This window comes from Cnephaeus nilssonii (assembly GCF_951640355.1).
Source record: "Cnephaeus nilssonii genome assembly, chromosome: 4".
Lineage (NCBI taxonomy): Eukaryota > Metazoa > Chordata > Mammalia > Chiroptera > Vespertilionidae > Cnephaeus > Cnephaeus nilssonii.
This window is the reverse complement of record NC_137075.1, coordinates 88,186,761-88,199,019: the sequence shown is the minus strand read 5'-3', so window position 1 is coordinate 88,199,019 and position 12,259 is coordinate 88,186,761. Positions and strand designations below refer to the sequence as shown.

At 50.1% G+C, this 12,259-nt stretch overlaps 1 protein-coding gene across 2 annotated transcripts in view; it reads right to left on the bottom strand.

Annotated features, from left to right (window-relative positions):
- Positions 1-11,019, bottom strand: part of FLVCR2 (FLVCR choline and putative heme transporter 2) — a 65,391-nt gene extending 54,372 nt beyond the window's left edge. For both annotated transcript variants that reach the window (XM_079769644.1, XM_079769643.1), the window contains exon 1: positions 9,869-11,019. In XM_079769644.1, coding sequence (XP_079625770.1) covers positions 9,869-10,699 — 831 coding nt within the window. In that variant the 5' untranslated portion in view covers positions 10,700-11,019. The remainder of the gene's footprint in view (positions 1-9,868) is intronic.
- Positions 11,020-12,259: the final 1,240 nt, after the last annotated feature.

Below are 12,259 nucleotides of genomic sequence, written 5' to 3'. Positions count from 1 at the left end.
AAGGCCAAAGCGGGGGACCTGGCCGGCTGTCTGCTCCGGCGCAAGGCCTTTCGAAAGCCTCCGCAGCGCCGGAGGCTTTCGGAAGGCCTGGGGCACCGGCGGACAGCCGGCCCGCTGGTGCACCAGGTGCATGATTAAATCATGCACTGGGCCTCTAGTTTTTTATTAAAAAGACTTGGTGGCTCAGTTGGTTGGAGCATTGTCCTGAACACCAAAAAGGTTGTGGGTTTGATTCCTGGTCAGGGTGAGTATGGGAGGCAACTGATCGATGTTTCTCACATCAATGTTTTTCTCCCTCTCCCCCTCCCCCCTTCTCTCTGTAAAAATCAATAAACATATCCTTAGGTGAAGATTGGGGGGGGGGGGGGGGGAAAGGCTGTTCTTTTCCTACTGAATGGTTTTGGCACCCTTGTTGGAAATCATTTGATTATATCTGTGAGGGTTTATTTCTGGACTCTAGTCCATTGATCATATGTTTGTCTTTATGCCAATAGCATCCTGTCATCATTACTGTAGCTTTCGTATTCGTTTTGAAATCAAGAAGTGTGAGACCTCCAACTTTGTTGTTCTTTTCCAAGGTTGTTTTGTTTCTTCGGTGTCCCTTAAATTTCCACGTGACTTTTAGGATGCATTTTTCTATTTCTGTGAAAAATTATCATCACAATCTTGATAGGGATTGCATTGAATCTGTGGATTGCTTTGCGTGGTATTGACATCTTAACAACATTAAGTCTTCCGATCCATGAACACAGGATGTCTTTCCATTTATTTAGGTCTTTAATTTCTTGCAGCAACATTTTATAGTTTTCAGTGTACACGTCTTTCACCTCTTTGGTTAAATGTATTCCTAAGTATTTTTGATGCTATTATAAATGGAATTTTTTTCTTAATTTCCTTTTTGGGTTGTTCATTGTTAGCGTTCAGGAATACAACTGGGTTGAAACACTGCAAATTCGGTTTTCAGAAGGAAGTGGGAATTGGGAGGCACAGCATGGGGAAGGGAGGTGGGGAGAGTGAGTACAAAGGTCATGAAATTTCCCACCATTTTGATTTTTTTTTTTTCTTGGTTGGGTATTTGTTTGGTTGCTGTAGATCTTGACTGATTTTCAGAGGTCCCATAAAGAAGTTATTTTAGCCAGTTTCTAGTTTATCTAATGTTTCGGGGCGGGGGCGGCGGGGGGGGGGGGGGAGGTCTGGAGCTTCCCAGGACACCATCTTGTTAATGTCACCCTCCGGGCAGCAGGAGGCTTAGTCCCTAAGCAGTGGATCTTCACGGAGACAACTAAGGAGCTATATCAATCAGAGCTGAGAGACTAGTTGGCAGGGAACAAGAGACAGACAGGTAGGGATGGTGAGGGAGCAGGGGTCCTAGAATGACTGGATTCCATGGAATTAGCGAGCACCTGCAACAATGCCTGGCAGAGAAACAGGGCCAAGAGAGTCAGGCCAACCCCAGCGTCCTCCGAGCAGAGTTGAAATTCAAAGAAAGAAAAGGATTAGGAGCATCTGCAGTGGTTTCACCGCACATTCCATCAGGGATGTCCCCCTCTCCCCATCCTGACTCAGGGTTTCCAGGACATTTTCAGAACCTTAAGTGAATCAGAACGCTGAGCCTCCAATACCAGCAGGACCAGGATAGTAAAAAACTAGGAAAAGACCTTGGCGAGTGGAATGGGGAAACAGAGAGATGGCTGAACAAACGGGCTGAGCAATTGAGAGCAGACACAGGTCACCAGGGCAGTAAGCCCCAAACTGGCGCAGGATCACCCCCAGGGGGGCCTTTCCTCCCCTGGCATATGGCTGGTCGTGTGATTCGGACCCTCCCCTGACCTTTCCCCCCTAGAGAAAAATTCTAGGCCTCAGGGTGTATCTCAGCTCCAGGCCCGCCAACACTAGGGCCAGCTGCGGTGACTGACTGCCTGCCCTGGCTCTGATCAGTTACTGGAGACCATGACCCTGAAAGGACCACCTGGGAAGCTGATGAATATTCTGTTGAGATCTCCCCTAAGACCTCCCCTAAACTCCCAGCCTTTAAAACCTTCACACAAAAAAAGGACCCAGTGCTCCCTCACTCTCCTTCCGGGGGGCACGCCCACACTTTTGCTTCCCCCTCTTCTTCCCACAGGCGCGCATCTCCTAAGCTTGAGACTTGCAACCAGGGGAGAAGGCAGCTTGTCCTGGGCTAACCCCTGAACCTGCCCCAAGGCCCCCTTTTCAGTGGGACTCTCCCGTGAGCTGACAGCAGCCCCACCTCGGCTCATCTCTCTCTGAGAATTTTACTCGAGAGCCAAAGCAGCCCCACCTAGGCTCACCTGATGTTTCTTCTCTCCTAAGCCCTTCATTGTTTCGCTGTCTCCGGCTTCATGTTGTGAAATTTTTCCTGCTCGGAGTCAAGAACCAACACACTACGCCCGAGGCAGACACGCTCAGGGCCAGGTCCCTGTCCAGTAGCATTCCCCCAAATCTGAAGGGTGAGGAACTGAGCTCACAAATGCTTCCACCTGCACACAGGACCCAGCATACAGCAAACACCTCTTAAACCAGCCCTGACCAGAACCTGGCTCTAAGCAGGAGGGTGCCTTCCCACGGCCTGCAAGTCCCCTCTCCAGGTGATTTCAAAAAGTCTGATCGCTAGCCCCACCTGGGAGGCCAGCTGAAAATACAGGCGTCTGGGCCCCTCCCCTAGAAAGCCTGGTGAAGGAAGTCCACGTGGGGGCCCAGGCATCTGTATTTTTACCCAGGCCCATGGGTGAGGTGAATAATCCCCATTTTCAGGAAGCACTTGTCTCGTTTCCTCCCCAGAGTTGCTAACCTCTGACCTCTCATTTCCACCTGCCTGCACCCTGATGGCTTTCCCTTTCCCCTGGGAAGGAGAAAGAAGAACTGAAATTCCATTTCACATTCCCCTCCCCCGAAGTCTCAGATGGGACAGTTTTACCTGACCTGCAGTTTCTAAATATAGACTGTTATTTTTCTAAAGTTTTGAATCAGTCAGCAGCATTTAACAAACAATTCATAAGCCAGACACAGAAAGCCAAATAGTATATGACTCTTAGAATAAGATCCTACGAGGTACCTAGAATAGGCAAATTCATAGAGACAGAAAGCAGGAAGAGGTACCTAGGGGCTGGAGGGAGGGAGCAGGGAGGAGTTATTGTTTAAGGGGTACAGAGTTGCTGGGGGTGATGAAAAACTTTGGGGTATAAATGGCAGTTAACACTTACCATTGTGAATGTATGTAATGCCATTGAATTGTACACTATGAATGGCTAAAATGATCGCCATTATGTTACGTACATTTTGCCACAATTTAAAAAACAGATTTCACATTAAGAAAATCTGGATTTCTGGTTTCTCTTTAAAGAAAAAGAGAAGATCTGACAACACTGGGTCATGGTTTGGATGTCAGTGGTCGGTGGAAGCTGAAGCAGCTGCTGTCTTTAGATGGGACATGTGACCTCATGTCTGCTGTCACCCCACCACATGTACGATGTCACGAGTACATGACCTGGCACCCAGGAGCATTTTGGGACCTGCAGGCCATGGGTCCCGCCCATTCTCATTTTGGTCACCACTAACTAGCCTTGCTCTGCTCCCCCAGCCCCTGCCTGTTTGTCTCTTCTAGTGCAACAGGGGAGGCCAGAAAGTGGTCGGCCATGTGGGCGGGCGCTCCGGGTGCCTTAACAATAACAATCAATGGAAGAGAACCAGAGTTTGCCTTCTCCTCCCCAAACTTCACTCAGACTTTGAAAGACAGGCTCTCACATTAGAAGATCCAGAACGATAAGCCGAGAGTTTAAGACACCCCAGTGGCCATGATTTTGGAAGAAGACTAGGCTGACCACCTGCCTTATGACCCTGACTCCTGAGTAAGTCTCAGAAACACTCACCCTCTCTAGGTGGCACCCAGGATCAGCCAGTCCAGCCAACACCACCTCCCCAAGGCCCATCTTTATCTGCTAGAAGCCTGAAGGAGTTTGAGAAAACAGCAGAAACAGAAAGGTTACTTTGATCTCCTCCCCCTCCTTGCTCTTCTCCCCGGAAACAGACAAAACCCTCCTGTGAGAGGTGCCCTCCCTAGACCCGAGGAAGGGAGCATCCTTATCTCTGAAGACAGCAGGAGGCTGCCAAGAAGAACCAGGACACAGGCCTTGTTCAGGTTCCCTAGTTCAGTGGTCGGCAAACTCATTAGTCAACAGAGCCAAACATCAACAGTACAACGATTGAAATTTCTTTTGAGAGCCAAATTTTTTAAACTTAAACTTCTTCTAATGCCACTTGTTCAAAATAGACTTGCCCAGGCCGTGGTAGTTTGTGGAAGAGCCACACTCAAGGGGTCAAAGAGCCGCATGTGGCTTGCGAGCCGCAGTTGGCCGGCCACGGCCCTAGTTTACTATAATTCCCTCATACTCCTAACCTGTCACATTCCTCCACGATTGTCCACTCTTCATCAAACCTGGCATAAAAATACACAGGTCTAGCCCTGGCCAGTGTGGCTCAGTTGGTTGGTGTTGTAGTAAAATATAGAAATGTTGAAAAATGCTTAAAGAATGTTAGAAAAGTTTTAACATGTTTAAGTTAACTTTCCTTAAAACTTAAAGTGTAATATTAAAGACACATTTGTCACTGCCTTGAAGCATGTGTACCCCAGAGATAAGGATTTGAACTGATGCAGAGTGACTTGTCAAGATAAACACTTGCGCCCTGACCGGTTTGGCTCAGTGGATAGAGCGTCGGCCTGCGGACTGAAAAGTCCCAGGTTCAATTCCGGTCAAGGGCATGTACCTTGGTTGCGGGTACATCCCCAGTAGGGGGTGTGCAGGAGGCAGCTGATTGATGTTTCTCTCTCATCAACGTTTCTGACACTCCATCTTTCTCCCTTCCTTTCTGTAAAAAATCAATAAAATACATTTAAAAAAATGATAAACACTTGCGTGAGTGATGTACTCTCCTTAGCCCCCTCGCCTTGTTCGAGATTAACATATGTGCATTGACGTAAATCATTGATAGCCACCTGAACTGCTATGGGTACGAACAAGCTTTAAATATGGACCCCTGCCAGATGACAAAAGAAAGGCTAACAACCCCCAGTCGAGATGCGACCCGAGCTCTTGGGTGAGGAACACTGGCACCCTGCATCCGGACCAGACCAGCTCAGCTGCTGGACCCCAGAGGATAGCACCCTGGGGATTTTTAACTAAGCTTGTACCGCAGCTCAGGAATTTATTTGTGTAATAAAAAAGCTGTGTGATTTGCAACTGTATATGTTTCATGTGGTGTAATTCCTCCGGCAGCTAATTGAATTATTTTGCGTGCCCTTAAAATTAAAATTAAAGCCTTTGATCTTTTTGGTCCTAAGTCTGCCCTCAGTCCTGCTGGCGTAGAGCAGTCTCTTCATCAGCAACTACTTGAATGTCCCACACCTGCACGGTTCAAGTTTATCTCAAGGGACGCCTTAGATAAACACCCCAGATCCTTTCCCAGGATCTACTTGGGACAATTGGGCATCATCCTGGACGCCGAAAGGTTGCCAGTTCAATTCCCAGACAGGGCACATGAGGGTTCGATCCTCATGTTTCTTTCTCTTCCTCTCCCTTCCTCGCTAAAAATCGATGAAAATATTTTTTAAAAATACACAAGTCTAACTGTTCTTCATTTTCTTATGAAGGCTCCTATGTCACATAACACATTAAATAAATGTGGATGGTTTTCTGTTAATATGCCTTTATCAGTTTAATTTTTAGACCCAGCCAGGGATCCTAAGAAGGTCAAGGCAAAGTTTTTCTCCCCGACAAATAGCATTATTGTTCCAGGTCTGTGGGGTCCAGCCTGACTACTGAACGCAATCCCATCATTTGCCAGGGAAGGTGGTTAGTCTGGAAGTGTAAAAAACATGCCAATTTCTAAAGACCCAGTATGAAAAAAGGATGTAAAATAGCTTGTTAGTAATATTATATTGACTGTGTTGAAATAATACTTTGGCTATATTGGATTAAATAAAATGTACTAAACCTAAATTCACCTGTTTAACAATTAGTTTACATTTTATAGATTTTTAATGTTGCTACGAGAAGATTTAGTTATACATGTGGCTTGCATTGGTGGCTTGCATTAGATTTCGGTGGGAAAGAGCTATTTTCCACAGCCCAACCAGCTGTGGCTTCCACAGAACTGATTTTATAAGGTAACTAGAGGCCTGATGCACAAAGATTCGTGCAAGAATGGGCTTTCCTTCCCCTGGGTGCCAGCACCGCCTTTGCTCTGGCCCGGAGCCGCCTTTCTGCTTTGCTCCGGCCTGGAGCCGGCTTTCCGCCTTCCCACACTGCCCAGAGGTCTGGAGCGGCTGGGGCAGTACAGAATGCTCCCAGCAGCTCGGCGCCTGTGTATGCAAATTAACCCACCATCTTTGTTGGGTTAATTTGCATACTCACTCCTGATTGGCTGGTGGGTGTCACGAAGGTGTGGTCAATTTGCATCTTTCTCTTTTATTAGTGTAGATTGTTTTCTCCTTATATGGAAAACAAACTGATTGTTTCCTCCTCTCTTATTGGGTGCTGTGCTCTGAGCAGCCCAAGAGTCCTTGAGACGGCCCTTCCCTTTCTGGGTGCTGCAGGCTCCTCAGGGGGGCTGGCGCTGACTTGAAGACTTCTTTTATCTCCTACATCTTCCTGGTCCTTGAACACCAAGCTATCACCAGACTCCAACACAGGCTTTCTTCTAACCCTTGCACAACAACAATGTGTCCACATCACTCAAAACCCCACACAGATCCTTTTCACTTGAAACAATGGAACAAGTGTTGCTAAAAAAAAAAATGCCAGTCTGTTACCACTTGTTCAACTGGCCAGAGGGAACCGGAAGAGCCTCAGCTGCAGTCGGAGCCTCCTTCACTCCCCTCACCTCGGCTCCTTGGCTTGTGATGTCGTGTATATAACCTCATTTGACCTTTCTGTCTCTGAACCTCTCAGGTATGTGGGATCCCTGACTCTTTTACGTATGTGGGTTCCCATATGTAATTAAATGTGGTTATTTTCTCTTGTTAATCTGTCTCATGTTGACTTAATTATTAGGCCAGCTGAAAGAACCTAGAAGGGTAGAAAAAATTCTCTTCCTCCCCCACCTAGGTAAAAGCTTGTTGAAAGAATGAATGAATGAATGAATGAATGAATGTTGGATTGAATGCAAGCAGGGCTGGTGCCTGCGTGGAGCCTCTAAGAAGCACTGGAAGAGAGAGGTCAGAATGACCAGGGTGCAGGCGTTCTGCCGACCAGTGTGAGTCTGCAGGCCATGAAGAATTATTCGGAAGAATGACACTGAAAATCTGTTTAACAGCTTTGTGGCGCCTTTTCCCAGCAAAGCTCAAGGTGCTCTGTTAATATTTCCCCTCCACTCAGTCACGCTTTACTCAGAAAGCACGGTTAAAACACACGCTGAGAACCAAGTATGATTTATCTCTATGAGAGGAAGCACAAACAATTCCGTTTTTTCAGAATTTTTTTAACTTAGCACAGTGGGTTGAGCCTAAAAATATCAAACTAAATAGATGGCTCCGTGACACAAATGTATGCTGTCAGAGAGTTTTAAAATGTAAAAGTCTTAGCATTTCCTGGCCTTGGAGGGGAGCAGGGGTGATGAGTACATAACTATTGTTATTAAATTTTAAAGATATGTCTGGTGTTAAGTTCCCTCACAGGTATGGGTGTGTCAGAAAGGGTCTGAAAACCTATTACTCTCTCTCTCTCTCTCTCTCTCTCTCTCTCTCTCTCTTTTTTTAACAAAAACAATTCAACATCATTTATTGTCATCTGGTAGTAACATAAGGGTATTGTAAGCCAACATGAATAAATGTTTAAGAACTATTCTCCCAACAAGCCTAAAAAACACAAACTGTATTGCTTCTCAATAATTTCTCGCTCCATTAGTCATTTCTAGGTAGAGACACTTTGGAGCAGAGTAATATTACCTCCTTTCAGCATGATCCGACCTAGTTGTTTTCTCAATGAATCTCTTCTGCAGCATCTAATACTCATCAAAACCAATGCAACAGCCTCTGCCCGCACATTCACTGGTTCATAAAGCCACACCTGAATCCGAGATCTCTTCTGCACGTATCTGAAGATGAGGTTGATGGGCTGCACCATCACTTTTTGGCCCTGGCCGTGGTACGAAGCTGCATGCCCCCTCAGAGAGCCACCTCTGGAGCAAAGGATTTTATATGCTCCTTCCAAAAAGGAAAGAGATTTCTACACCATCCTGCTGAACGTGGAAAAAGCTTACTCTTAATGGTTAACCAAACAAGCGCTGGACTCTCTGAACTCACCAGACCACCTGCGGGCTCCTCCCAGTTAGTCCTGCCCTCCCCAAACAAAAGGTTTGAGATTTGCAGTGACCCTTTCTGTATCCTGTTCTACTGCAAATAAGGAGATATCTCTCTCTGGAAGCTTGCAGGTCCTGCTCTTCACCCCCACCCACTGCTTTACCTTCTTAGAAAGCAAAAATCCAATAATGTCAAACCCAGCAGGAGGGCTGCAATGGGGATGTGAAAATCCAGTCACATCACTTTAGAGAAGGAGGGGGTTGGTCAGCGTCACCCTCAACATGTATTTTTAGTTGCCCTGAACAAAATCCCTCGTTTCACCCCCAGACCTCAAATCATTTCAGTCTTCAGGATGTTCAAACCCACAGGTGGAAAAAAAAAAAAAAAAAGCTGGGTAAGAGCTTTCATGTTGCCTGTTTGTGTGCTAAAGAAGCCCTCTCTGTTTTCATTGATTGCTTACACTACTGCCCAAGTGGCAGGGCTGACTGGCTTGGGAAAACTTAGTTCAAGTCAACTTCCTGGTGATGAAGAGGAGCAGGGTGGAAACTGGCCTATAGAGCAGTTTTGAAAATTTCTGACCCAAATGAGAAATTTCTAAACGAAAGGTTAAAATTTCTAAAGGCAACAACAGGTAAGAGAAACGGGCCCATCGGAACTAAGGGTTACTGGTCCTTTTGAAACACGCTGTCACCGCTGAGCGTGCTGAGGGACCGGCAGGACCAGGAGGCGGTGCTTCAGATAACGAAGAGCCCCATGTCTGATCTGCTTCAAATATCTGCAGAAGACAACCAGATGCATAACTCACTCAACTTCCTCCAACCACACGGAGAGGCAAAGAACTGTATATGCTCCTTCCAAAAAGGAAAGGGAAGAGATTTAGAGGTGAGCTGCCCGGACCGTTCCGAGGGTTTGCGTCTTTGCAAATTCAGAGGGAGATTTCTACTCCATCCTGCTGAACTTGGCTCTCAACCCGAGGGAAGGAGTTTGGCACACAGCATTGTTCCCACTGCCCTGACTTGAGCTGTGTACAAAAGGAGGCGAGAACAGTGCCAAACGCCACCAGGGCCCCGCTCGCTCGGCGACACCACGTAGCACAGGGGAGAGTGCACTCTAGGAAAGCTGGCTGCTCAGGCCCAAGACACCTGCTAAATGCTGATGGTCCCGGCCCTGGAGCTGCTCCCGGAGGAAGGACAGCTTTCCTGGAGTCAAAGGTCTAGGCTGGAGGACTGACAGGTTAGGAATGAAATCATAAAACATCTTATTTTTCAAAGCATGCTTTCTGCTGGGGGAGGAGAAATTGTGGGTGAAAGAAAAGACCCCCTCCTTTTATCCCCCCCCCCCCGCCCCGCACTTCTCTTCCCCAGTCACCCAGTCATAATCACCCCATCAATCACACAAAACCATAAAGTCACCCGGAGTCACCAACTCAGCTGAAGTCAGAAAATGACAGTCTCCCACACAGTTCAGGACGGTTAGATACAATCTAACACGCTCCGTCCCGCGGCGATACCGGGGCCATTCCTCCGAACACCCACCAACGCTTCTACCCACCTGATTGCCGAAGACAGCTATGGAGCAGGCTGTTGAAACTTCATTCGCCCCGAACCAGACGGAAGCGATGCGGGAGGGCATGCCCAGGATGAAGACCTGGGCCACAGAGCAGATGACCTGGCCCAGCACCGTGACGGGGAAGAGATGTGGCTTCAGGCTCCCTAACTTCACCCAGGCCCCCAGACAGTTGAGAGCAGAGCCCGTGAGGGCGATGGTGCGGAGGCCAAATTTTTCCAGCAGCCAGGCCACCGGCAGCAGGAGAGGGATGTAGGTGAGCATGTAGACCATGGACAGCCAGTCGATGGCAAAGGCACTGACCCCGTAGAAGTACTTGAAGATGTTATTGATGGAGCCGTACTGGATCCACTGGAAGGCGTTGCACATGGAGTAACAGCTGAACACCAGGACCACCGCCCATCGGCGCCTGCTCACCCGGATCATACTGAGGTCCTCGCGGCCGGAGCTACTGGGTTGGGTCAAGTCACCGGGGTGGGCCAAGGTGCTGGGGAAGGCTGAACTGCTGGGGTTCGCAGAGACACTGGGGTGGAAGGAGACGCTGGGGTGGGCCGAGACACTAGGATAGGCCGAGATGCTGGGATGGGCCGAGATGCTGGGATGAGCTGAGACGCTGGGATGAGCCGAGACGCTGGGATGAGCCGAGACGCTGGGATGAGCCGAGACGCTGGGATGAGCCGAGACGCTGGGATGAGCCGAGACGCTGGGGTCAGTAGGGACGGTGGGTGGGGCAGGAAGGCTGGGGTCCGCCGGTGGCGCGGACTGCTGCTCAGGGGTGCCATCGCGCTCCTCCAGGTTGGGGTCCTCATTCACCATGACCACGGCCTCTCCTGGAGCCCCGGGCAGGCGCTGAGAGCTCCGGCTGTCCTACGGGGCAGTGGCCTCAGCTGGCGAGGCAGTGGCCCTGGTCCGCCCCAGAGGAAATGGAGGTCCAGTCCTGCGTAAAAGCCGCGAGCGGGGCTCCCAGCGCTCACCTCCAAACTTCTGCCCCCACTTTTCCGGGGGGTGGGGAGGCGCTGTCCTGACCGCTGTCCCCCAGGCCGGTGCCAGGAGTCCTCCTAAGGCGTTCTGGCCACGTCCAGCTCCTCGGTCCAGGAGAGACTGAGCTCCTGGTGCAGCCAATTCCCGGACTCCGTTCGCTCCCGGCCCGCTGGGGCCTCGCCCCTCGGGCGCACGTGACTGCCCCGCCCCCGTCCCGCCTGGCTGGCCCCCACCTTCCACCCCTCCTCCCCCCCTCCCCCCCGCCTTCTCCAGCCCGGCAGGCCCGCAGCCCAGTTGTTTCGCCATAGTTTGCGGGGTGTCTTCCTCCCCCACGCCCCGGGCGCCATGGAAACCGCCGGGTTCACCCCTACCCCCTGAACTGCCCCGCAGAGCCACTTGCCCTCTCTCTCCCCGAGGACCACGCCGTCCGCCTTTCCGCGTCCTCGCGCCGGTCCGCCTCTCCAGCGCGCACCCCGGCGCCGGCGCCTCCGGAACGCTCAGGGGGATCCAAGAGGAATTCCCCCCACTTTTCCCCCCTGGGCTGGGCCCCTCGGCCCTTCCCGAACTCCGGCAGAACGAGAGATGCGTAGATGTCCCGGTCCGGTGGCGCTTCTGGGGTAAAAGGGGATTGCAGGAAACTCGCTTTGCCGGTTGCTTTTCGGGGCGCTCGTAGACTTGTCTGGGGAAGCCCATATCTGAACCTCTTAGGCAGGGGTTTCTGTGGAGAGGGACCCCGGGGCTGCCTCCTAGGCGAGGACTGGCGGGAGAGGGGAGAGGGGAGTGGGAAATGCCCCGGAGCCGGCGGCGGTGGCGAGGTCAAAGGCACCGCCCCCGGCGTAGCCCTGCGCTGCCACCTGCTGGCCCCAGCGCGTTCCGGAGCGTAGACCGTCATTCGTGGTCCCGGGGCCCACGGGCCTTGCCCACCGATCCGTGTAAGCCCCGGGGCGGGGTCAGAGCCCACAGCCTCCCGAGGTTCAAACACCAGCTTAGCTCCTCCTAGGTAGCTAAGGTAGAGGAAGGCACTCCACCTGTGTCTCCGTTTCTTTAATCTGTAAAATAGGGATGATGAAATAATAGTACCCGCCTCAGGGTTGTTTTGAGGCTTCGGTGAGTTAAGACACAAAGCACTTTGAAAGTTCCTGGCAGATAGTTAAGTAAGCATTTCTTGAGTGTAGGCTATTCTAACAACTGGACAGCTCATCTTTGTTGTGTTGTGCTAAACATGGTTACTGTAGTATCGCATTTAAGCATCACAAGAATTCTGTCATGTGGTTATTATTGCTTGCCTGCCTTTTGTATTGGTCAGAAAACCGAGGCTCACAGAAGTGAAGTAACTTCTTCCTGAAGGGCCCAGCTGGCCTGAAGAGCCATATTTCTCCTGCAGGTCTATTCAAA